This window comes from Coptis chinensis, chromosome 7, assembly GCF_015680905.1.
Source record: "Coptis chinensis isolate HL-2020 chromosome 7, ASM1568090v1, whole genome shotgun sequence".
Classification (NCBI taxonomy): domain Eukaryota; kingdom Viridiplantae; phylum Streptophyta; class Magnoliopsida; order Ranunculales; family Ranunculaceae; genus Coptis; species Coptis chinensis.
In genome coordinates, this window is record NC_141462.1 from 37,056,777 (window position 1) to 37,083,119 (window position 26,343).

At 37.2% G+C, this 26,343-nt stretch overlaps 1 protein-coding gene across 1 annotated transcript; it reads left to right on the plus strand.

Moving 5' to 3' along the window:
• Nucleotides 1–1,855: 1,855 nt before the first annotated feature.
• LOC147487366 (uncharacterized) lies at nt 1,856–24,265 on the plus strand. The gene is made up of 4 exons (XM_086574020.1): nt 1,856–2,105; nt 22,319–23,336; nt 23,586–23,742; nt 23,833–24,265. Exons 1-4 carry the CDS (start codon nt 1,856–1,858, stop codon nt 24,106–24,108), a joined length of 1,701 nt encoding a protein of 566 aa, XP_086430146.1. The 3' UTR covers nt 24,109–24,265.
• The last annotated feature ends 2,078 nt before the right edge of the window (nt 24,266–26,343 follow it).

A 26,343-nucleotide genomic window follows, 5' to 3' on the forward strand; every position in this document is an offset into this window, starting at 1 on the left:
GAAGTTGGTGGTGAGTACCCAAGTAATTATGCTTTAAAGGTATGATCCTTATGTACTTTAGTTTTAAAAGAAATACATTAGTGATTGTTCAACAAAATGTGCATAGCAAAGCTACGTACAATAAGTTATCACTAGCCAAATCAGAAAGTATATGACACTATAAATGGCGTTGGCCTAAGCGTCTTTGTTACCGAGTACTGACCCATACACATGCGTCTTTGTTAAGAATTTTATGGTTCATTTATTAACGTGTGCACATGAGTAGTAGTTTCAAATGCGTTTGTAAGTGGATATTGTATTAGATAATGTCATATATTATCATTTAATTGCGTTTGTAGTAGTTTCAAGTTTTCAAACTTAGCTAATAATTTGCCAACAATCTTGTTGTTTAGCTCACACCTATATAGGATGAGACCAAGCACTCAAGCAGGTAGATGTTTCTATTGAATTTGCTTATACAAGGGTGTCAATGCATATGTCCAGGCCTTATGATATTTGAGGAGGAGCTGGCTATTATTAAGGTGGTCTCATGTTTATCGGTTTTGCTATTCATTCTTCCAGAAAGGTCAGGTTGGTTATGGGAGAGAGAGATACAAGGGGACACCACTTAGCTTCTTCCTTTGTACAAGTGGGTAAATTCAAAGTAAGCTTAAAGGCTTGAATGGTCGGTACTGTTCGAAGATGATATGGTGAGGTAAATTAAACAAAAGATGGTCGTTCACACATGAGATGATAGATGTGAAAGCGGTGATAATTCGGAAGCTTTAGATAATTGCTTTTGTTTGGGTTCACATGAATTATCATTATTTGATCAAGAATAACTAGACTAGAAGCACAATAATAGTTCTAGCCATTTTAATTCAAGGATCCAAGCAGTGTTATCAAAGTCGTACGATTCTCGACTTGAATCATACGACTCGAGTCGAGTCATAATCAAAAAGATCATAATCGTACCAGTAAATCGTTAATGACAGGAATCGTTACAAAATCGGGATTCAAATCGCAAAATCGTAGGAATCGGAAATAATAACGATTCCTTCGATTAAAAAAACAGCAACAGGTACAGATCAAGAACATAAGAAAAAAGAAAATATAAAATATAAAGAAATCAGAGAACTTACAGGTAAGTTTTCATACACTTCTTCTTCTTTACTACTTCTACTTCTAATTCTTCTTCTTCTTCTTCTTCTTCTATTACCCTTTCTTTTCTTCTTTTTTCGATCTGAACTCTCCTCCTCAATCTTTATTTTTTTGTTGAGTAAAGCCACGAAAGGTATTATATTGGCTATATGGACCTGGTTAGGTCCAAGTGTCCAACCCAACCTAATAAGACTTGGGTCAGGTCCATATAACTTTAGCCCATATCTATTCCAAAAATTATACCAATTTCAACGAAATTTCAGTTTTTTTTCAGAAATTTTGACCATTATGCCTCCAATTTCAATGGCATTTCAATCTTTTTAGAGTATTATAAGTGTGGAAAGGAGATTTGGGGATTTCTCATAGGGTTTCTACTTTCTTATCTCCAAATCTTTCAACATTTCTCTTAAGGTGAAAAGGTGAAGTTCACAGTTTCTTTTCCTACTATATTTCTTTACTACTTTAGTTTTCTATTTAAACATGGCTAAGGAAAAAAAAAACCCCCAAGATGATGTTACATGGAAACATTGCACTAAGGTGGGTGATGGGAAAAAGGCAAAGCTTAAGTGCAACTATTGTAGGAAATTAAGAGTACTCCGGAGGTGTTTTTAGAATTAAACATCATTTAGCTTGTACTCATGAAAATGTTGTTGCATGTGCTAAAGTTGAAAGTAGCGTAAAAGAGTTTTTCTTTAAGTTGTTAGAGGAAAATAAGATGAAAAAACAATTGTTAGGTGATGAGTATGATGGTGGAGATGAAGGGGGAAGCGGAACTTGTGGGGAGAAAATGAAACTTGCTTTTAGATGTTTTGCTCAAAGGTTTCAACCATCAAGAAAGAAATCAAGTGGTACTACAACTACCTTGAATTCTATTTGGAAGAAGCAAGATAGAGATGATCTTTGTGTGGATGTAGCTAGGATGTTGTATGTTAATGCTCTTCCATTCCATTTGGTCAATGATAAACGTAAAAATGAAGTTTTACCTACGAATAAATGATGAATTTCAAACGCAAGTAAAACTAAAACTAATCAAAGACAGTGTTTATCAAAGATTTCTACTATCGAATCTATCGAAATAGAGTGGAGTAAAATATTCGTTCCACTCCTAGTTCTTTAGCATTCAAAGTTTTCTATGACTATGAGTCTATCCAAAGTTAATGAGAGTTTTACGAAGGGAATTATACTACGATGTCAATTCAAATACTAAACAAGATACGAATAACGAAAATGACGAAAATGCTAATGTTTGAATCTAGATAAAGAATTAGGGGGGATCGATTCCACCTTAACTCGACTTAATTCACTAACGAAGAATCGTAGTAATCCGAATTGAATGCTTTAGCGATAACAATTGGTTCTTCCTAATCTCTAGTTGTTCAATGGTAATCTCTACCAACTAACATCTAGCATGTGAAACAATCAAACCCATTCTCATGGTGAACTAATCATTTTCTAGAATGGAATGGAAATTACGACTACTCTACGCTAACACAAATCAAGCTTCATCAAGACTTCTTCAACCCCCTCTAATGGAGGTCTAGCCTAGAATCATTATGCTATCATTTCCAATCGAAATTAAACTAGACATCATATAAAGATTCTAACTTTACTAATTCAACTAATCAATAATTCAATTCTAAATTAACAACTAAGAAATAAAATTGATTCTAATGAATTTAATAATTGAACTAGATTATGATTAACTAATTATGAAATAAAGACAACTAATTTAAGAATTTAACAATACTAAACTTAAACAAGACTTTAATCAATAACTAAATTAGAATGAAATTGAATACTTTATTATAAACTAATATTTGATTCTAATTTACAAAAGCTTAAAACTCTTTAATGGGGGCCTTGAGTAGGAGAATAGGAGTAACATAACGTTACTCTATCTCCATGATCGAGTGCACCGCATTACCCTTTTTAGCATTTAAATCTAGAATCAGCAATCTTATCTCCATTTTTCCCTCTCTTTCCTTCCTTTTCAGGAAACTTTGAACTCAACTACCATTGCAGCTCGAGCTCGAGTTATGGATTCATCATCATCTCCTCCTCCACAGTCCTCTTCTCCCCAGCCTTTCTTATGGAGCTCTCTCTTTCATTCAAGCGCCACTTCTTCAACGACCAATACGGTTTTAAGCAGCTACTCTCCCATTCTTGAGGAAGGGGCTGCGATAGTTCCTCAAGATCTTATTGAAGAAGGTATAGCTGAATGGCATGATGTTCTGATAGGATATTTTCTGGATAAACGTTTGAGTTACCCGTATGTCAAGAGCTCTTTGGAAAAAATATGGAAACTCAAAGGCTCGATGGAAATCATAACTGACCGAGATTTGTTTTTTATAAGATTGTCGACGCTAGAAAACAAGCAGATGGTCCTGGAAGGTGGCCCCATCTTCATTGCCGGCAAGATCTTTGTTTTAAGACCTTGGTCTCCGGAGGCTGAAAACCACAGAAGCAAAGTCACGACTGTTCCAATATGGGCTAAGCTATCCAAAGTTCCCAAAGAATTGTGGACTAAAAATGGGTTATCCTTCCTAGCAAGTCTTATTGGAGAACCTCTCTGTATGGATGGTGCTACTTCTATGAAGAAAAGATTGGACTTTGCTAAGGTTTGTGTTACCATTCTGTTAGACTTTGATTTCCCAACCTCTATTAAACTGAAAATTTGAGGAAAACATGAATATGTCGATGTGGAATATCCTTGGAAACCCCCTTCATGCACGAAATGTTGCTGCTTTGGCCATTCTTCTGCCAAATGTCCTAGTACTCCAGCTCCTGTTTGGGTTCCAAGGAATAGGAATGCCTCTGTACAGAATGTTGCGGCTGAGGTTTGGGTCCCAAGAGGTAGTACTGTAGCTACTCAGCATGTTGTAGCTACTATGCCTGACACTCAAGTTATAGCTTCTGATGCTTCTACTAGTACAAATTTGATGGTACAGAATCCTTCTACCCTCATTGTAACTCTGGCTAATGCCTCTGCAAGCCCACATATGGGGCCTCTCCTTGCGACCCCTGCTGCCTCTCTTCACGAAAGGAATTCTCCCTCTTTCTGACAGGTCTACTCTTCACTCTATTCTAGGCAGTTTCTCCTTCTCTTTGAGAGCTTCTAGAAGTCCTTCTGCCTTCATTAGAGAAAGATCGAATGCCCTCAGACCAAGCACCTCTATCACTGGCCGAGGCAAAGAAGTAGTGGTTTTTTCTGCTCCACAAGTGCAACAGGCCCCGGTTACTCAAGATGACAGCATACTTACTGAGGAGGAACTCTATAATTTTTAGGTAGAGTCCAATACTTATGCAGCCTTAGCGTTTGATGAGGATGGGATTGAAGATGACATCTCTGAGCAACAAGAGGAGCCTTTTGATGATCAGTGTGTGAATACTGAATAGTGTGAGAATTCCTCTCTTATCTCTAGACTCTCTATGCCTTCACAGGTCACTACTAGAGCTCAACTCCAGCGGCAGCAACAAAGTTCCGCTAAGAAAGGTAAAGGAAGGCCTAAGGGCTCGAGGAAACAAAAATAAATCGAAAAGATAATCATCATGAAGATATATACATATAATGTTAGAGGATTAAATGATAGGACTAAGGCTAAAGATCTAAATAAGTTTAGGATAAAGAATAATCTTTCTTGTTTTTGTTTCCTGGAGACTAAAGTTAGAAGGGACAAGTTTACTAGTATTAGCACTATTTGCTGTCCTTCTTGGAATTTTGTCCACAATTATTCTAGTGCTTGCTCTGGACGTATTTGGGTCTCTTGGGACTCTTCTCTATTGTCTGTGCATAAGATTTTGGAGAGTGATCAATTTATACATTCTCAAGTCACAGTCTTGGCTACCTTTCAAGTTTTTCATCTCACAATTTTGTATGCCAGCAATAGAAGATCTGAAAGGATGGTGTTATGGCAAGATCTTATTACCCTTCATGGGTCTTTCTCTGGTCCTTGGTGTGTTATCAGGGATTTCAACAATGTCCTGTTCTCTCATGAACGGATCAGTTCTGATTTGGTGCATCCTAGGGAAACCTCTCCATTTGCCAATTGTCTAAACACTGTAAGTCTTTTTTATCACAGTTCTAGTGGTTGTTTCTATACCTGGACTAACAACAGAGATGGCAGACTTAGAAAGTGGTCTAAGATTGATAGGTGTCTAATAAACCCTTTATGGTCATCTCTTTTTCCTTCCTTTGGAGTTGAGTTTCTACCACAGGGCCTCTCAGATCACACCCCGACGGTGATAACCCTCTCTAATAAAAGTATGTGCAGACCTCCCTTTAGGTTTTGCAATTACTGGCTTGTCCTACCTTCTTTCAAGGATACTCTTATCAACTGCTGGACTATCCCTAACCAAGGCAATCCACCCTACATGCTCTTCAAGAAACTTAAAATCTTAAAGCAGGCTCTTAAAGGATGGCCTAGGCTCAGCTCTTCGGATCTTCAAAAACTGGTGGAAGTGACGAAAGCTAGTCTGGAAGACATCTAGAGACTATTGTAGTCAAGTCCTCTGGATATTCATCTATGTAACCTCAAAAGAATAAGGAAAGCTGATCTTTGTAACTTCATGCTCATGGAAGAATATGATCTCATGCAGAAATCTCACACTGATTGGCTCTCCTTTGGTGACAAGTGTAATGCTTTCTTCCATAATGCTGTCAAAGAAAAGAAGTCCAGAAGTAATATTTGGTCTATCTTGGACTCTCATGGTGTTTTACAGGAAGGACAAGAGAATGTGGCAAAGGCTTTCATCTCCTTCTACAAAGATTTGTTGGGGAAAGAAACCCCTTCCTCTTGCACTTTACAGTTTCTGGACCATCTCAATCTCCAGAATATCTCTTCTCAGATGGCAGATAGTTTGATTAATGATATCAATGATCTTGAAATCAAGGAAGTTGTCTTCTCTATGCCTGACAATAAAACCCCTGGCCCAGATGGTTTTAATTCTTTCTTCTTCAAGAAAGCTTGGGATATTGTAGGTGAAGACTTCACCCTGGTAGTTAAGCATATGTTTGCTCATACATTTATTCAGAGAGGTACAAACTCTACCCTTTTATGCTTAATTCCCAAAAATTATGCTCCTTCCAAGGTAGAAGAATTTCGACCTATAGCTTGTTGTAATACCATTTACAAATGTGTTGCCAAGATACTAACAAGCAGGATGAAGGATTGCATCTCTTTTTGATCTCTGGAGCCCAATTTGCCTTTGTACCAGGCAGGAATATTCAAGACAACCTTATTCTTGCTCATGAACTTCTAAGGGGGTATTCAAGGAAACATGGCACTAGGAATTGTGCCATCAAGATCGATATTAAAAAAGCTTTTGATTTAGTCAACTGGCACTCTATGGTTTTGATTCTGCAGAGATATGGGTTTCCACCTCTCTTTATAGACTGGCTCAAAATGTGCTTTTGCTCTCCATCCTACTCCATCATTATTAATGGCACAGCTGAAGGCTACTTTGAAGGAGAAAAAGGGTTGAGGCAGGGTGACCTTATCTCCCCTTATCTCTTTGTTCTAGTGATGGAAATTCTCTCGGGTCTTCTTAATCATGCTCTTTCCATGGAACAGATTAAACCTCACTTCAAATGCAAGAAAATGGGCATTTCTCATTTGTGTTTTGCGGATGATGCACTCCTTTTTTGCAAAGGAGATATGGATTCTATTCTGGCTATTAAAGATATTCTTTTGAAATTCTCTGAAGCTACAGGATTGAATATCAACCCGGCCAAATCTACTCTTCTAGCTGGGTGTATGTCTAAAGAAGCAGGATTAGATCTAGCAAATGCCATGGGGATTTCTCCCATTTCTCCACCTATTATCTATCTTGGTCTTCCTTTCACCTCATCCAGACTAGGAATAAAGGATTGTCTTCCCTTGGTGGAAAGATTGACTTATAGAATCTCAAACTAGAAAAACATAAGTTTGTCAAGAGCAGGAAGATTAGAACTCATTCAGTCAGTGCTATCCTCCTTCCAAGTTTATTGGTCTAAAACCTTTGTGCTCCCAAAAAAGTTTCTTGACAAGGTTTCTAAGATATGCAATCATTTTCTCTGGTCTGGGCCTAACATGACACCCAAAATGCACCATGCAAGTCATGAAACCTTGAGGTATTCAAAAGAACAAGGAGGGCTAGGTATGACAGATGCTAGAACTTGGAACAGGGTTGCCTACTGTGGACTTGTATATAGAATTGCTAGTAAAGAGGATTCTCTATGGGTCGATTGGACATGGAGCTAGCAGATAAAGAAGCACCACTTCTGGACTATGAAAATTCCCTCGAGTTGCTCTTGGGTATGGAGGGGGATACTCAAACAGAGAAGTACAACAAGGAAACATATCAAGTATGTCATTGCTAAGGGTTCAGAGACTCTTTTCTGGCATGATCCCTGGTGCTCTACCACTCCTTTATGGGAACTGCCCGAAGCAAGAAATCTCATTAATCTTCAAGATGATGCAAAGGTTAGTGATATTCTAGAACATGGAGAATGGTCTTCTTTAATTACCACCCTTCCGAATGGTAACATCAAGAAATCTATTATGGATACATAAGTGAATAGATATCTAGCTAAAGATGAGGTTGTCTGCGTCTCCAAGCAGCTCTGGTGATTTCTCGATTAAGTCTGCCTATGCAGTCCTCAAGAGAGTTCGTGCTAAGGTAAAATGGTATAGAGTTGTATGGGGTAAGTTGTCCATTCCTAAACACTCCTTCACTCTATGGAAACTTCTTGCTAACTGTCAGCCCACTCAAGATAGATTGATCCAGAATAAAGTATTGTATCATTCTCTGTGTAGCTTATGCAATTCTTTTGCAGAGCACTCCAAACACTTTTTCTTCGACTGTTAGTACTCGAAAAAAGTTTGGGAAATGGTCAAAAGCAACATTGGTATTTCTAGTATGGTAAAGAACTCCTCGGAAGAATGGTACAACATCTTTCGGATTTGTAGGCATACTTCTTCAGCTGTGGAGATTTACAAAGCTTTTGTTGGAGCCACGGTGCAAGAGCTCTGGTGCGAAAGAAATAGAAGGAAGAAAAAGAACCTGAAGCTCACAGAACAACAGCTCAGTTTTAAGATCACGTCCTATATGAAGATCTATCTTCACGAAACTGTCGAGGTGAATGACTCACCAAACAAATAGAGCTCGGCCGCTAGGACTGGGACTAGAACTTAACTACACTGTTCACGAGCAAATCGGTTGCACATGGAGGAGCCCAGATGAAGAGTATTATATGCTTAACACAGATGGATTAGTGCAGCAATCAAGTAATGGATATGGAGGTACTATCAGAGACTCTCAGGGGAATGTCCTTATGGGATTTGCGGGAGGTTCTTCAAATACTTCTGTCATCTTCCAAGAACTCTTTGCTATTGCAGTGGGCCTTAAACAAGCTCAATCCTTAAGTATAGAAAAACTGGAAATAAATTCTGACTCTCTAGGTGCTATTAACATCATTAATGACCTTGCTCGAAGTCCATGGTATTGCTCCAATATAGTGGCCCAGATAATATCCCTTAAAAGTTCTTTTGTGGATTGTATTTTTAAGCATGTGTATAGAGAGGGTAATCAGGCAGCTGATTACCTTTCGAAGTTGTATAGATCATCAATTGATCATGTTATTTCCTTTACCCCTCCTCTAGACTTTAAGTTACACTCTATTGTAGAAGAGGATAGGAAAAGAACTATGTACTTCAGAGATTCTCTTAATACAGGTTGAGGTCGACCATAACCTCTAAACTTTATATATATATATATATATATATATATATATATATATATATATATATATATATATATATATATATATATATTTGATTCTAAAATAACAATCTATTTGTTCTAATACTAATTAATTGAAAGGGAAAACTATATCTAAAACAATAGAAATAATGACCGTTTAGTACCATGAACTTTGGTGGTTTTATCAATTTGGGTCACGAACTTTTTTTTTGAGCAAATTGGGCCATGACCTTTCTTTTTTGTATCAGTTTGGGCCACCGGTGTATTTCCGTTAGAAAATTTGCCTACTTGTACAAACGGCTGCCTATGTGTACAAACGTCTGTTTATGTGTGCTGGACTTACCCATGGGCCCAATGGGCCCAAATCCAGTTTTCTTTGGTAGCAGATGAATGACTGCAGTGCACCAAAGACCAAAGACAAGCCCAAAGCAACTAGTCTTCCTCCTCCTAGCTGGGATTGATTGATTTAAATGTTGGGTTTCAGGCAACCTGCAATCGTTGAACCCCATTGAAGAATACACCACTCATAAAAATGGTCTTAATACACATTTCACTTCTCCAACCATAAGACAAAGAAATTGCAGTTTGTCAATTTACAATACAAGAGAATCTAGTGTGAAGCAGGCAAGCGTTATGTCAAACTGAGATTATCAACCAAGGCACTTAAGACAATTGAGAAGAACGGATTGGATGCAGTTGCCAAGAAAGCTGGAATGGATCTTCGTAAGGAGTGATTAATCTCTTTTCTTCTTGCTTTTTCTTTGCTTTGTTTAGCTCCGGAATTGTTCATATATGTAACTTTTCCTGTTCAAAGTTCAAACATCCTGACTTCTGATGAGAGATTGATTATAAAGAACTGTTTGTTTGTCTTAATTGGCTCATGAGAACAATTTAGCTGTGACAATTACAATTTAGCAGTTATTATGCAAGTTGTCAGAAATTATGTAAAGATCATACTTGAATTCGTGTTTGTAGTATCACTACTAACAAATCGAAATCAAAGAGCAACGAGGTGATTTTTCTTGAAAACCGTCTATATCAAATAGCAGAAGTACAAAAACACAAATTGAAAAGTACATGCACGGGGACATGCTTTTGGAGGAGTCTGATTTAACCAATGCACGAAGATCGGTAATGCAAAGCTTATGCCTCTCAATGTCGATCAAACGGATAAAAAACTAGCATCTTGAGCTATTATCGTGGAAATAAAAATTAGTGATCTTGACAGTGGATAAAAGTGTGTTGTGTGTTAATTAAAGAGGTAGGGTTTTTGTCAAGGATCAAAACCGATGTGATGAGGAAGGGAGAAGTGGTGGCCAGACGTGAGCTGATCCGGTGGTGGTGGTGGTGGAGGTGTTGGTGAGAAAGATGAACAGTGAAGTTTATTTGGTTTTGTTGGGCTTGGGCCAAAATCAATATTTGGGGAAACACTTTGAAATTTCGGTAAAATTTCTATGAAACTTATGTGAAATTTCGGGTTCGAAACACTTTGAAATTTCGATGCCACATCACCGGTGATTAGGTGTGCACTTCAACGGTGACACATAAGCATTTGGTCGGACACATATACATCCGGCACGCCACATAAGCATGTGAAGTAACGGAATGGTAACGGTGGCCCAAACTGATACAAAAAAGAAAGGTCATGACCCAATTTGCTCAAAAAAAAAGTTTGTGGCCCAAATTGATAAAACCACCAAAGTTCATGGTACTAAACGGTCATTTTTTCAAAACAATAATTGAAAACTAATTAATGGAATAAAACTCAAAATTAGATCTAGAAATCTTTAATGGTTACTTTCTACCCTAACCTAATTGATGCTTAAGAGTTTAGTCTTATGTGTGAAAATGGAGGAGACCAGATCCACATTTTCGTGCATGGGCTGAGGAGCCATATTTTGGGCCGGAAAATCAAGCCCAAAGCCCAATTTCTTCAGTTCCACGAGCCCTTTTCAGCTGGTTTTGACTTCAACAGACTTTTCATCCACTTCTGCTCCTCTGATTGGGTTAAGATTTGGACCATTGAAAAGCTCTTTCCGAGTCGGTCATTTTGACATAAGGTATGCCCAATTTCGAGGCCTGAGTCCAAAGATACGGTCTTCGGAAGTTCTGCTGACTTTTGTGTACTGTTTCTGCCCGCGTTGACTTTGACTTTTCAACTTTTGACCGGGCTTTACAAAGGTTTTTTCTCCTTGAATCTTGGCCTTTAATCACAGAACTTCTTAGCAACCAACCCTTGCTCCTTTATCTCACCAAAGTGGCACATTTCTGCACAGACTTCAATGCCTGAAATACATAAAAGTACGTAATCAGCATTAACTCTTATTTATTACTCGCATAATTGGTTTAAAAGTATTATTGTTAAGGGGTTAAAACTACAGTTTTGGGCTCTTATCAAACCACCCCCAAACAGTGTTTTGCTTGTCCTCAAGCAAATATGAGAAATTAGCATAAGTGACCAAAAATGGAGTTCTAACTAATCTCGTTTTGCCGAGTGCGATTGCATTGACCATATGCAACAAGGCCTTAAACCACTAGGAATTCCCTAGTGGACGAGTTATAGCCTCGTGAGAGTTTTCCAGTGAAGATACTCACAAACTTCATCTATACTACAATGACTAAGAAATAAAACTATTGTTTCCTTATTTATGCTCCCAATTATATATATATCTCACTAGTAATGAATAAAGAATAATCAAGTCGAAACCTAAGCTAATATATGCATAATAATCAATCATTTATGAATAAACATATATACAATGAGTAATACTATGAAATGCACTAGCAGGTTTGTTTATGAAAACTAGAAATAGCGTCCTTAAGTAAGTCCTCACATAAATGTCAAGACAAAACCACGTACTCTAATTTTTCCGCTCAAGTTTCACTACTCCAGTGTGCAGTGGGCACACTTTACCTTACAATCTCAATGACACACAAGGAAGCCGGAGTCGGTCAAACACATCTGTCATTTACTATCACACTAACCTATTCCTAATTGAGCTAGAGGTGTCTTTATTAGGTGTTGCAGGGATTAGGAGATGGTTTAAGAAGGAAGGAAATAGATATTCAAAACAGACAAGTCTGAGATAATAGAGTCTTCATATTAAGTAACTAGAGAAAACCTTGTTCTTTACTTTTACTTCTACACTTTGTTTCCATTCTTATATATATATATATATATATATATTATTCTTTGGCTTCTTTGATTCTATTTTTGGAGTTCTAACTCTTTATTTTCTTTTATTATTATTTTTTTATTTGGATGGAAACTTTATTTTCTTCTTTGAAACGATTAACAAATTATTGATTTCAAAGGTCTTTCTCTTTTCTATTCTTCATCTCTATTCTTAGACTCATTCAAAGAATGGGTAGGTTGATTTTAGTTTGTTTGTTTTGTAACAGGGATAAAGGATTTGCGGTTTATGAAAGGCTAAAAAAAGGCTTAAAGGGTCGACTAGCGGAAAATAACTCATAGGTTTGAATTTCTGGCTATATCGATCCAAAGAGGGCCTAAATTCTCGCTTAGGATATGGTATAGTGATCAAGCAAGTGGACGTGTGATTTCTCTATCCAGATTTTACTTCTCCCTTGTGTCATTTCTCAAATGTTTTACTCATATAAGGCTTTAGGCTATATTCTCACAGGATTTGTAGAATAAGTACTCTAGCCTAGATTTCAGAAATTTACTGCCAACAATCATAGATACTCATGTAACATATTTATAGATAGATACAAGGATTATTACCTATATATTAACCTAAGTTTCTAAAAATTATTCTAATACAAAAGCTACGTGATATTTCTAGATTATCAAGGGCCTAGAGAAGGAAATTAATACCAAAATTCCTAAGTGTACAACATAAACTTTTTATTAATATTTTTAAATATTTTTTATTTTTTTAACTAGAAAACAAGTGCATACTGTACATATCTATATCCTAATAGATGCCTCAATTACACGTGTTTCTATGCCCCCAACAAGAAGCATGTTTTGTCCTCAAAGTATTTAAATAAAAATGGTAGAAAAATACCATTGAAACGCATGAAATTTTAGAACATCTGCAAAACAACGTTAACATACTAATATAGAAAATAAAAACTGATGCAACTCTATAAGAGTTCCACCCATTATGGGGTTAATAAGAATTAAATTGCTTGGGACATAAGCAGACCCTAACTGAAATAAAAACTAACCTCCTCTCCCGCTTAATCGTCATCCTCATTCTCTTCAATAAAGAAATAAGGTTCCTTCGCGTCCTGCCATGCCATGGTAATTTGCCAGGCTTCACGCCACTTATCGTCTACTATAGCTAACATGTCAAGCGCCACTTGGTTGGATGGGGTGTAAGGTGCAATCTGATGAGGTTGTATCCTCCACCCTTGCCAAGTCATTGCACGGTATGATCGAATAATACAATTGGTGGGTCTCACAATGTTGACTAACCCAATCCGTGAAACAGGCACAAAAAATAGGGAAAAACATAGCATAATACGGCAAATTAAAACAGGCATACTTATGCCTCTTGTTATGGGCTCGGGCTAAACTAGACATTAAGGTCTGGGGAATATCGTAGAGTGTACGTCCCCGAGCTAAAGCAAGGAAAATATCACAAGTTTTGTCATTCACAGAAGAATAATATCATTCCCCTCTAATGTTTAGCATGATCCAAAACATAACAGTGCCCACGTTCATAGACAAGCTACCAAGGGCGACGTTATAATCCCCTTGGTCCTCTATCCTAAAGATTCCTGCCCCGTAATGCTCATGTAAATCCTCATAGTTATACATGTACATATTATCTACCAAATAGACCCATGAGTCTTGTATTTCAATGGGAATAGCAAGTCCAAGAACAAAGGCTAGCAAGAACCTGGAAATTTCCATTGGTTCATCCTCAATGGTAATGGAGAACACTTGTTCTCCATCTGGTCTATCAAAGAACTTACAATTATCATAAAAATAAGATGTAAGTGCGGGAGAATAAAGTTCATCAGGACTTACCAAGAGCGGCTCCCAGCCTGCTAGAATGATCACTTCGCGAAACCACGCACCATAGGTGTCACTTTGGAACAAGTCTTCAAAAGACTGTTCTAGTATGATACGAGGGGATGTCATCACCAAACTACTCGCTAGAATAGCTGCAAACGATCCCGGAACAACCCACAAAAAATTGGAATTTTTCGTGTCTACAGAGGTCAGGGCGCGGGGTGCGCTCAACCTATGCCTAGGTAGGGCGCGGGGTGCACCTTGGTGATTTTCAAGTTCCAGGCACTTGGGCGCAGGGCACGTTCACTTTTTGCCTGGGATGGGCGCGGGTCGCGCTCAGGACGAAAACTGGAATTTCAGTGTTTTGGGCGCAGGTCGCGCTCAACTCTGGGCTTGAAAGGGCGCAGGTCGCACTCTGATGAAATTCTAACTGACAATGCCTAGGGCGCATGCGCACTCTAAGCTGCTGAAATGCGGAAGTGAGAATGAAAAAGAATGAAAAGTTGGGAGTGAAAGGTGAGAGATGAATGTTAGGTGTAGTGTGGGTTGTGAGTGTAGAATGAAGGAAGTTTATATAGGTTTTAAGTTGCTAAAACAAATCGGGAAGTTGCCAAAAAGCTTTAAGGCAATTGCCGGAAAAAAAAAAAATCCAAAACCGAAAACCGAAAACGGAAACAACCCATATTCTTGATTCTAAAACAACCCTAATATCTTTTAGATTTAATTTAGGATAGAAACTGCCTAACTCATCGAGATTTCATCCTACCATAATATCTATTCATAGCCATGCCCATATCAGCAATATTCCCAACAATCATCGCAAAATTATATAATAAATTTTTGATCATATAAAAATCATGCTAGACTAAATAATACCACCCCCAAACAATTCGGGAAGGTGGGATTAACAATAAAATCAAAGCACAATTTGAAAAAAACCAAATTATATTAAAATTCAAATTCAAATACAATTAACTACCGAGTTCAAATTTAACTATTGAATTCAAAAAACTTAATATCCGAACTAATAAAAACAATAAAAACAACTAAATAACATCGAAACAACAACTTTTTCTTAACCACTAGCCATGTGATGAAGATGGACCCTGAGATGGAGATTGGGCCTGGGATGAAGAAGGGCCCGAGCCATCCGTCTTTTGACGACGATGCTCATGCCTCTCAGACTCATCTGAAACAAAACCCTCCAGGGGTGGCATGAGTCGTAGAATCTCTACTTGGAACATGCATTATGCTTCCATTGCTGATTTCATCTCTGCCTTCATCTCTGTATATTGCGCATGGTGACGCTGAAGGAGTGTCTCCATGTTACACAAGAGATCATCCTGACCCTTTTTGAGGTTTTCAAAACTCGTCTGAAGGTTCTTTTGTTTATTTCGAATTATAATCTGCCTATCCCGTACATCTCCGCAAATAGCATAAATGCAACGCATGCTAGTATGCAACACTGTCATGCGTTCTGAATCAGACATACACTTCTCCAAGACATCTTCATCCAAACATGTCATTCCTCCATTTCCTCATCCGAATCAACCACCCTATCCTCCGGCAACATCCAAGTCTTTTGGATGCACTCTGTATAAATAGTTTCATTTGAATGCAATTTCAACATAGACCACTCAGTTCTTGGTTCCTCCCCAAGACAACATTATCTTCGTAATTAAAGCAGGAAATGGTGTAATACTCTTCCAAACTCTTCTAATCATATTTATCAAAAACTCGAGGATACAGAATTCATACCTCTTCTCTTGCAATATCCAGATAACGTGCAAACATGTCAAACTGATGTCGCTCACTTTCTACTTCCCAATGACGTTCTTACCAATCCACTAAGCTACAGCCAGTTGGTTGGTTCGCAGAGATGACTGTCAAGCACAATGAGAATTCATATTGTATTGACCCTCCATGAGAGTATCTTTCATAAATGCAGGAACTCCAGTATACTGGGATTCCTGCACGGTGGGCTTCAAGGTGGTGTGCAGGCATAATGCCTACAATCTCAGCCTACTTCTCTCTCAATAATTCTCTCCGTGTCCCGGCCACCTTCATGAAAATTTTCTGTCCATCCAACTCTCTCTTCTTATAAAATTGTTCTACTAAATTGGAGTGGTAGAAATCATCTGTCGAGTACCACAACCTATTCCAATTCCTCCTAATTATCTCGTCACCGTAAAACGGCGCGAAGCGGTCAGCCGTAAAAATTTGTTATGGCAAAATTCTTCGTCTTAGAGCCATTGGAAGTTTTGAACTGATTGAAGGGTTTGTATATGGTGTAGGAAACAATGTGAAACAACCTTACTAGAAAAACGATGGTAGTGGTGCGGTGGTGGAGCGGCAGTTCAAATTTTTTTTGGTTTTTTCTAATTTTCGGTGGTTGCAAATATTGGGGATGGTGGTCGGAGTGTTTTGGGTAAGGTTTTGAATTTGGGCGTGGTTGTATTTAGGTTTATCTTTTTTTTTTAATTTATTTTAGGTTAGGGTTTTGAATTTGGTAATGGCGGAATTGGAAAGAAATCGTGATTCTGTTTTGTTTGGAGGAAGGAGACGCACGCGCATCACACGTGCGTGCCTTGGGCCCAAGCCCAAATCGATTTCGAAATTCGTCGATTTTTCGCTCAACTTCAACCTAAAATTGCCGCTTCGTTACCGGTCTAATTTATTTGAATGAGATATGGAAACGATCAGGAGAGAATTTCCAATCCAATAATACATAAAACACTCTATTCCAACTTAGGGTGACATATAAGTAGATGAAAAATGCCTCAAGGTGCGTGCATGACGTAAGTTATGCGAACGAATGAAATCTAATTTCATAGATAATGTCAATCCGAATCGAAATACGATTAAACGGCCTAAGCAACTCAAATAGAAAGTTGAACAATCCCGGATGGAAAAACGAATACCCCACCCCAAACAAATTTTTGGCAATGAAGTTTGAAGTTTTGTTTTAACGTGGGTCTTTTAAAGTCAGATTCCCGAGACTTTAAGATATATATATATATATATATATATATATATATATATATATATATATATATATATATATATATATATATATTTCAGTTTTCCATATATCAACAACCTAAAGAGTTGTGGGTCTTTTTATAAATAAATAACATGGAATGCACCCCCAAACAGAATCAAGCACCAAAATTTTCTACGATGCAACTTATTGAAATGAAAATGAAGTCTGATGGATCTAGAACATAACCGTGCATGCACCTTCTTTTTTGCCTTTGAACGAGAGGGTGTCCAAGTGAATGATCGTGAGAAAATGTATGTTTGTGGAAGATATGTTGGATATGGATAAGTTTTAGAAGGAACGAATGGAAAAAATGAAAATGTGGGTACTGTCTCAATTCTGAAAATGAAGGTGTCAAGTGCCTTTCCCTTGGGAATTATTTCCGTATTAGGAGGATTTAGAAAATCATTAAGCACCGAAGAAACAAGAGGGTCAAGCGCAAACTTCAGGTTCCGTTGAAAAGGTGGAAGGTTGGGAAAATTGTGATAGAAGATGAATGAGTGTCAGCTAGAGCTCTTAAGTCTAGATCATTAGAAGCCTTTAGATATGTCAGGCATTCCTCAATAGGTGGGTCAAAAGAATCACTGGGATAGAGGGTGAAAAATTTATCTTCCGTCATAGCGTCAAGGGATAAATGGATGTTGGCAGGGTGGGACTCGTGAGGTGGCAGGAAAGAGTTGCAAAAGAGTTGAAGGAACTCTTCCTCAATTTCATCTTCGTCCAAGGAGTCCTTATCGAATTTGGAACTTCCAAAGGAAAGGAATTTGTGCATCTGGTTATCTGGAAATGTGGTTTTGAAATAATCATGAGCTAAGCTCTCGATCATGCTAACCTCTCCATCGATATTCGTATCAGGAAACTGTTTAATTGTTTTAAAAACATTGACCTCAACGGACAGATGGCCAAAGGATAAGGACATCGAACCATCGCGGCAATTTATAAGCGCGTTGGCAGTTGCCAAGAAAGGGTGCCCTAAAATGATCGGAACAGAGTCGTTAGTGACTTCTATATCGAGGATAACAAAATCTGCAGGATAGTAGAAATCCTGAACCTTAACCAACACATTTTCAACTACACCCTTAGGATACTTGATAGACCTATCAGCTAATTGCAACGTTATTGTTGTAGGTTGCATCTCTTGTAGACCTATTTGTTTATATAAATAATAAGGGAGTAAGTTAACACTCTCCCTGAAGTCTAATAAAGCAGTGGTCATGTGAGTATCCCCTAAGGTGCATTGTACAGTAAGACAACCAGGGTCCTTGTACTTAACGATTCCATTATGTTTCATTAAAGTTGGAAACTGTTCAGTTAAAAAGGCGTCTTTAGGAATCTTTGTCTTACGCCTAGTAGTGCACAACTCTTTAAGAAATTTAGCATGGTGAGGTAACTTTTTAATCGCTTCAAGAAAAGGTAAGCTTATCGTTAGATTTTAAAAACTTCCCTAATCTCGTCAAAATTTGTATCCTTGTTTAACATAGCTAATTTCTGAGAAAACGGTGGTTTCTCTCTATATTTAGCATATGGATCAACAAGATGGTTAACCTTGCTTTTCTGTTTTTTAGGTTGTGGTTTAACTGGTACCTCTACAGGGGTAGGCTCATCACTTTCTATTTCGGTATCTAGTTCAATCTTCGGTGTAGGGACTACTTGTGGGGTAACTATAGGCATAGTTACGTTATTATCAACCACTTTCCCAGAACGGAGAGTGGTGATGGAATTTCTCTCACCTATGTTTATATTTTCGTTACTAGTATTACCGTTTATCTCAAAGGCTGTGTTTGGTGTTTTAGGATTAGGTATCACTTGTCCTGGAAACACACCTTTGGGTTGTACTTTCTCTTGTGCTAACTGATGTAAGGAAAGTTGGATGGCTTGTAAAATCTATTGTTGAGATTGTATAAAGTATCGAAATGATCCGATTGTGGAGGAGTGTTAGCTATAGGTTGTGTGACAGAAACTATATCACGTTGATTATTAATTGGTTGATTTTGATAGTTATTATTATTAACCAGAATGATACCTTTATTAACATTATAATTATTATTGTTATAATTATTATAATTACCCTGACCTTGTCCTTGTTGTGGTTGAGCTTGGTTGTTATAGTTATAATTATAATTACCCTGACCTTGTCCTTGACCTTGTCGTGGTGGGCCTTGGTTATAATTGTTTGCTGGTCTAACATTTTGATTATTAAACCCTGGAGGTGTTACTTGTTGATTATTTCTTCAACTGAAGTTGGGATGTTGTCTCCAAGGGGCGTTAGGAATAGGATAATTATTAATTGAGCAAACGTTATCTTGTTGTAATGTTTGTTGTTCGTAAGCGAGAGGACAATAGGAGTCGGGATGCTCTAGACTCAAACATAAATTACATGGATTGGTGTTGACATTCATGACGAGAATAGGCTTTTGTTGAACAGAAATAGCCTCTACCTTTTTAGTGAGAGATTCGATTAAATTTTTAAGTTCAGGGTCGGGTTTACTACCCCCATTCATTATGTCAAGGACTTCTTTATGGTGGTGTAGAAGTCCTTTGAAAAAGGCACGAACTAATGTGTCTTTCGCGAGGTTATAGTGTGGACACTCTATAAGAAGATCGGTGAAACGATTCCAAGCTTCTGAAAATGATTCATGAGGATTTTGTCGAAAGAAATGAATCTTGGAAAGCATTTCATCGGTCTTCAGTGGTGGATAAAAGTGTTCCATAAATAGTTGAACAAGTTTAGCCCATGAGTCCATAGAATTAGGCGCTTGGGCTGTTAACCAAGACGCCGCCTTATTGGCTAAAGTGAAAGGAAATACCCTCAATTTAATTTGTTCAGCACCCACCGTAGGATGGTGGAATGTAGTAAGGACTTGGTCAATCCTACGCATGTGCTGATAAGGTTTTTCATGGTCTAACCCATGAAAAACAGGTAACAAATTAAATATATTTGGGGGAATTCGGAAATCCCCCACTGAGTCTGATAGAACAATGCAAGATTTAGGGCTATCGTTCAAGGCTTTGTAAAAGTTTGAGAGAGGAGACTCTCTTTCTTCAGCCATTATTTCAGGTGGTGTGTGTGGTATATTAGCTAGAGGTATAGTGAGTGGTATACTAGAAAGGCGTGTTTGTTGACGTTGCCAGTTGATTACGTTAGGCGTTTTTCTTTGGCCTGACCTTAATCTCATGCAAGGCTAAGACCAATCTTAATGAAACATAACAACACTCCAAACAGTCCTGATATATGCTAGTATGAACCTCTAACAGGAGATGTGAGGTGTGGAAGAAAAGAGTACCTGAATGCCTCCTTGCTTCGGTTATGAATAGCGTCTTGTATACGCGTGCTCAGTGTATATAACAAGTTAGAACACTGAAAATCTTGAAGAAATGGAAGTTTGAAACAAACCTGTGGAAATCGAGCAGTTTCAGCAGAGGGCGCGGGTCGCACTCAGGTCAAGCTGGAGTTCCAGGCGTTTGGGCGGGGTGCACTCGAACTTAGCCTTGGTAGGGCGCAGGTTCGCGCTCAGGGAAAAACTCAAGGTCCAGGCGCTTCAGCGTGGAGGGCGCTCGAGTTTTGCCTTGGCAAGGCGCGGGTCGCGCTCAGCTAAAAGCTGGAGTTCTAGGCGTTTGGGCACGGGTGGCGCTCCAATTTAGGATGCCTAGGGCGCGGGTTGCGCTCCGTGTAATTCTGCGAGGAAAAATTTCAATGCTGAAATGGACAACCACAGTTAGAATCAAACAAGGGTGGGTGGGTTTGGGACTTTGGAAGACTAACAATTCTAAAGAAAATAATACTAAAGGGAACTAAGATGGCAGCGGCTCCATTTGATAAACGTGAAAATGATAGTTTTACCTACGAATAAATGATTAACTTCAAATGCAAGTAAAACTAAAACTAATCAAAGACAATGTTTATCAAAGATTTCTACTCTCGAATCTATCGAAATAGAGTGGAGTAAAATATTCGTTCCATTCCTAGTTCTTTTAGCATTCAAAGTTTTATACGACTATGAGTCTATCCAAAGTTAATGAGAGTTTTATGAAAGGAATTATACTATGATGTCAATTCAAATACTAAACAAGATACGAATAACGAAAATGACGGAAATGCTAATGTTTGAATCTAGATAAAGAATTATGGGGGATTGATTCCACCTTAACTCGACTTAATTCACTAACGAAGAATCGTCGTAATCCGAATTGAACTGCTTTCGCATAACAATTGGTTCTTCCTAATCCCTAATTGTTCATGGTAATCTCTACCAACTAACATCTAGCATGTGAAACAATCAAACCCATTCTCATGGTGAACTAATCGTTTTCTAGAATGGAATGGAAATTACGACTACTCTACGCTAACACAAATCAAGTTTCATCAAGGCTTATTCAACCCCCCTCTAATGGAGGTTTAGCCTATAATCATTATGTTATCATTTCCAATCGAAATTAAACTAAACATCATATAAAGATTCTAACTTTACTAATTTAACTAATCAATAATCAATTCTAAATTAACAACTAAGAAATGAAATTGATTCTAATGAATTTAATAATTGAACTAGATTATGATTAACTAATTATGAAATAAAGACAACTAATTTAAGAATTTAACAATACTAAACTTAAACAAGACTTTAATAAATAGCTAAATTGGAATAAAATTTAATACTTTATTATAAACTAATATTTGATTCTAAAATAACAATCTATTTGTTCTAATACTAATTAATTGAAAGGGAAAACTAGATCTAAAACAATAATTGAAAACTAATTAATGGAATAAAACTCAAAACTAGATCTAGAAATCTCTAATGGCTACTTTCTACCCTAAGCTAATTGATGCTTAAGAGTTTAGTCTTGTGTGTGGAAATAGAGGAGATCAGATCCACATTTTCGTGCATGGGCTGAGGAGCCATGTTTTGGGCCGGAAAATCGAGCCCAAGGCCCAATTTCTTCAATCCACATAGCCCTTTTCAGCTGATTTTGACTTCAATAGACTTTTCGTCCACTTCTGCTCCTCTGATTGGGTGAGGTTTGGACCATTTGAAAGCTCTTTCTGAGCCGGTCATTTTGAAATAAGGTACCCCCAATTCCGAGGCCTGAGTCCAAAGATACGGTCTTCGAAAGTTCTGCTGACTTTTGTGTGTTGTTTCTGCCCGCGTTGACTTTGACTTTTCAGCTTTTGACCGGGCTTTACAAAGGCTTTTTCTCCTTGAATCTTGGCCTTTAATCACAGAACTTCTTAGCAACCAACCCTTGCTCTTTTATCTCGCCAAAGTGGCACATTTCTGCACATAATTGACTTCAATGCCTGAAATACATAAAAGCACGTAATCAGCATTAACTCTTATTTATTACTCGCATAATTGGTCTAAAAGTATTATTGTTAAGGGGTTAAAACTATAGTTTTGGGCTCTTATCAGTCAAGAATCACTATTTTATCAAGATGTTACAAAATATTGCTAAGTTTGGGAATGGATTTAAGCCACCTAGTTACCATGAGGTGAGGACAACATTCTTGGTGAGAGAAGTGAATAGAATTAAAGTGGACTTGATGGGAATGTACAAGAAAGAATGGAATCTAAAAGGGTGTACCATTATGTCGGATGGGTGGACCGATGGAAAGTATCGAGCAATCACAAACTTTCTTGTCAATAGTCCCAAAGGGACTTTCTTTCTCAAGTCCATTGACACCTCGGATGAGACTTATAGTGGGGATTATCTTTTTGAGCTTTTAGATGGTGTTATTGAAGAAATTGGAGAAGAGAATGTTGTACAAGTGGTAACCGATGGTGTTTTGGCTTATGTTAGTGCGGGTGCAATGTTGATGGAAAAGAGGAAGACAATATTTTGGAACCCATATGCTGCCCATTGCTTGAACTTAATGCTTCAAGATATTGGTGAGCTGCCTACACATGTTAATACTATCTCAAAAGCAAGAAAAATAATGGTGTTCATATATAGGCATGGATGGGTTCTAAACAAGATGAGGAAGTGTACAAAAGGAAAAGAGTTGCTTAGACCCGGAGTTACAAGGTTTGCAACTAATTACTTGACTTTGATAAGCATCCATACTTGCAAGAAGGGATTAAAACAATTGTTTACATGTCAAGAATGGCAAGATAGTCCTCTTTCCAAGAAAGGTTCTCTTGGGTATGATGTACAACAAATAGTTCTAGCGGATGCTCGTTTTTGGGATGCCATCAAGTATTGCCTCAAGTGTGTGCTTCCCTTAGTGAAAATATTGAGACTAGTTAATGGGTATGCCAAGCCGGCCATGGGTTACATTTATGAGGCAATGGACAAAGCAAGAGAAAAGATTTTGAGCAATTTCAAGGGAGTAGTAAGTAGATTTTATGATGTTTTGGAAATTGTTCTAAAGAGGTGGAACTATCAATTGCATAGGCCTCTCCATGTGGTGGCATATTATCTTAATCCAACGTAAGTTAACTACATAACTTATATTTGTTTTAATGCACAAGGTAATGTTTTTTCTTATGTTAACACTTATTTGGATTTTTTGCATATTTTTTTTTTTAGATTTCATTATTAACCTACCTTTCTAGCCGACCATGAAGTTAAAAAAGGTCGCATCCAATGCATTGAATTTATGTGCCCAACACCTCAAATGAGATTGAAGGTAGATAGACAACTTGAGAAGTTTCACAATGCGGAAGACTTGTTTAGTAGTACCATGGCTATTCAATTGAGGGATAAGAAGCAATCGGCATTGTGGTGGGACACTTATGGAGGGAGTTGTTCGGAACTTCAAACTTTAGCCATTCACATTTTGAGTTGTACTTGTAGTGCCACCGGTTGTGAAAGAAATTGGAGTGTATTTGATCATGTAAGTGAGAGCCAAACTTATTAAGTGTTTCAATAGGCATTTAGCTATCTTTTAGTCTCTATGTCTCATAATGGTTTTGTATATTTTTAGGTTCATTCAAAGAAGAGAAATCGATTGGAGCAACAAAGACTTAGTAACTTGGTGTATGTAAAGTACAATCTTCAATTGGAAGCTAGGCAAGAGACAAGAGTTGAGAATGGAGACTCTTATGATCCAATCTCTTTGGAGGATATGGAATCGGATGATGAATGGATCATGGAAAAGGAAACACCGTGTCTTCCCACCGATAATTCATGGATGGATGTGCATGAATGCTTTGAGGTTGGGGAAAGTTCAAAAAAGAAAAAGAGAGGTAAAAAAGTGTAAAATTTCCTATTTAAGTCTTTCTTATAATGTTCTTTTAAGTAATTAAACATTTCCAATCTTTTTATAGGGCCGAGAGATTTAACGTTGAAAGATAAAGGAAAAGAGAAAGTCCAAGAAGTAGAAAAGGAGAAAGAAGACACAAGTGAAGATGATGATGATGATGATGATGATGATGATGATGGAGTCGAAAGCGAGGAGGATGTGTCTAGCATGGATGATGATTGAAGAATATATAAATTGGGAATTGATGATTAGTGTCTTTTAGAATTTTGAGTGTGTTATGACTTATGGTTATTTAAGTCAAACTTAGTAGTATGTTTTTGTGGTTTTAAAAAGAAAATACTCTATGTCTATGGTAGAGATTGTCTTCTCAAACTCTTGTTTTGTTGTCTTTTGTGGGACTTGGTGATAAAAGCTTGTTATATCATTGAGAAGAAGTAATTGAAAAAATCTTTGAAGAATCTAATTTCATTACAATGATATATTCATTTAGCTTCAATAGCATTACAACACTAGTTTCAATAACACATAAATTCTCTTTGTTGAAATAAACTATCTTTGTTGTTGATGATTTGATGGAATGGTCTCTATGTGCCTATATCCATTGTGAATGATGGAAGAACTATTCTCTGACTCTTCAAGTGCTGTGCAAATAAGAAAAAACAAGTTATTAGTAGTTTTCTTATGGTATATTTATATATGTAAAAAATTTATAACCCTTATATATAATATGGCTTGAATCTTACGATTTATGACTCGATACGATTTACGAATCGGTAAAAATGGAAAACGATTCCCGTTTTGATTCAGGAGTTGACAACATTGGATCCAAATTAAATACTTGAACTTGTTCTAAAAGGTAAGACAAGGAATCGAGCCAATGCAAAGGTACAAATGTACAAGAGCTTGATTGATATTATCTTTCACTTTGTAATCTGGTAGGTTATATAATCTAGATTGCAAGTTATTACTGATTCATTTCAGTTAGAATCACCATTAGACCAGTGTTCTTTATCTCTTAAAAGTCTCTGAGATTGAATCGAGGAAGTTTATTACTAAATCGGAAGTATACAAGACTTGTCGCTTGTGATGCGCTTTCGAGGCGGAACTTCGGTCCGAAGTTCAGCTAGAATTTGTTTTCGTTAGAGTGAGTTTTGGAATATAGTTACCTAGGACAAAAATATAACATTATGAATCTGTTGAATCTGTTTTCTAAGGGTTCCAGTTTCATGGTATTTGGATAACTGAGATAGGAGTTATGTACTTCGAAAGGTGGACTGTTCCAACTGAATTTTCCACACTGATTTTGAGCTAAATTTTGACATAGTTATAGTCAACTTTATTGTTTTAGTCTTTGTTATTTTATATTCCTTGTTGCCTATCACTTACAATCTGGATGGTTCTAGATTTATTGTTTCATTCATTGGCATGTTTATCACTTAGTTACTTCAAATTGGCTTCTACATGTTGTTAATTTCCAATTCCATCTCGTCTTCCTTCATGATTTAATACTTAATTTGTTACGCCGCGCATACTAACTAATTTTTTAACATTTGTTTCTCTTTCATAAAGTTTTATAGTAAATATCATTTGTTAGGGGTGTAAGCCTTTTGATAGCTATGGGACTCGGATGTATGTATTTTACTTGTGTTTTTGGTAATGACTTTGTACAAGGTGCTTGGATGATCTGGCATTAGTCGAGGCATTCAAGTACTTTGGCATACTAAGTCCTAATGTTGAAGTGATCTCATTTTTGTAAGCCAGTTATTTGACTGCTCTAGCATCAGTCGAGACGGTTAAATAACTGGGTTAACCAATGATAAATATATGATTGTAATTTTCAGGTTATGACAGGTTTATATTTATGAAATGTCGAAAATACAGAGGAGATGTTGCCGAAATTTTATTATAAAAACCACATGTCATAGGTTTGTAATTGTTCGAGTTTTGGGGCGTTACATATTTGCTTGTTCCAAAACTAGAAAAGAGCGTGTGTGTTTTAGATTTTGTTGGTTTTAATTGTTTTTTGCTTACCCTGACTTAAAAAACACATATATGAGGTTATGCAATGTGAACATATATCGTATTTGCATTTTGTACTATAATGAATTTTGTCGCTTTACAATATATTGAACCTAACTATTTCTTTTCTTTTGTTTTTTTTTTTTTTTATAGATTAAACTTAATAGAACGCGGCTATGATGGCTAGATGGATGGATAAAAGCTAGACGTGAA

Bases quoted from the DNA above. Each gene is read 5' to 3' on its own strand.
- LOC147487366 (XM_086574020.1), top strand. From the start codon at position 1,856: ATGAAAAAACAATTGTTAGGTGATGAGTATGATGGTGGAGATGAAGGG. The intron at 2,106-22,318 runs GTAAAAATGAAG...GGCTCTTATCAG, and splicing joins CCATTTGGTCAATGATAAAC to TCAAGAATCACTATTTTATC. The intron at 23,337-23,585 runs GTAAGTTAACTA...CTTGTTTAGTAG, and splicing joins GCATATTATCTTAATCCAAC to TACCATGGCTATTCAATTGA.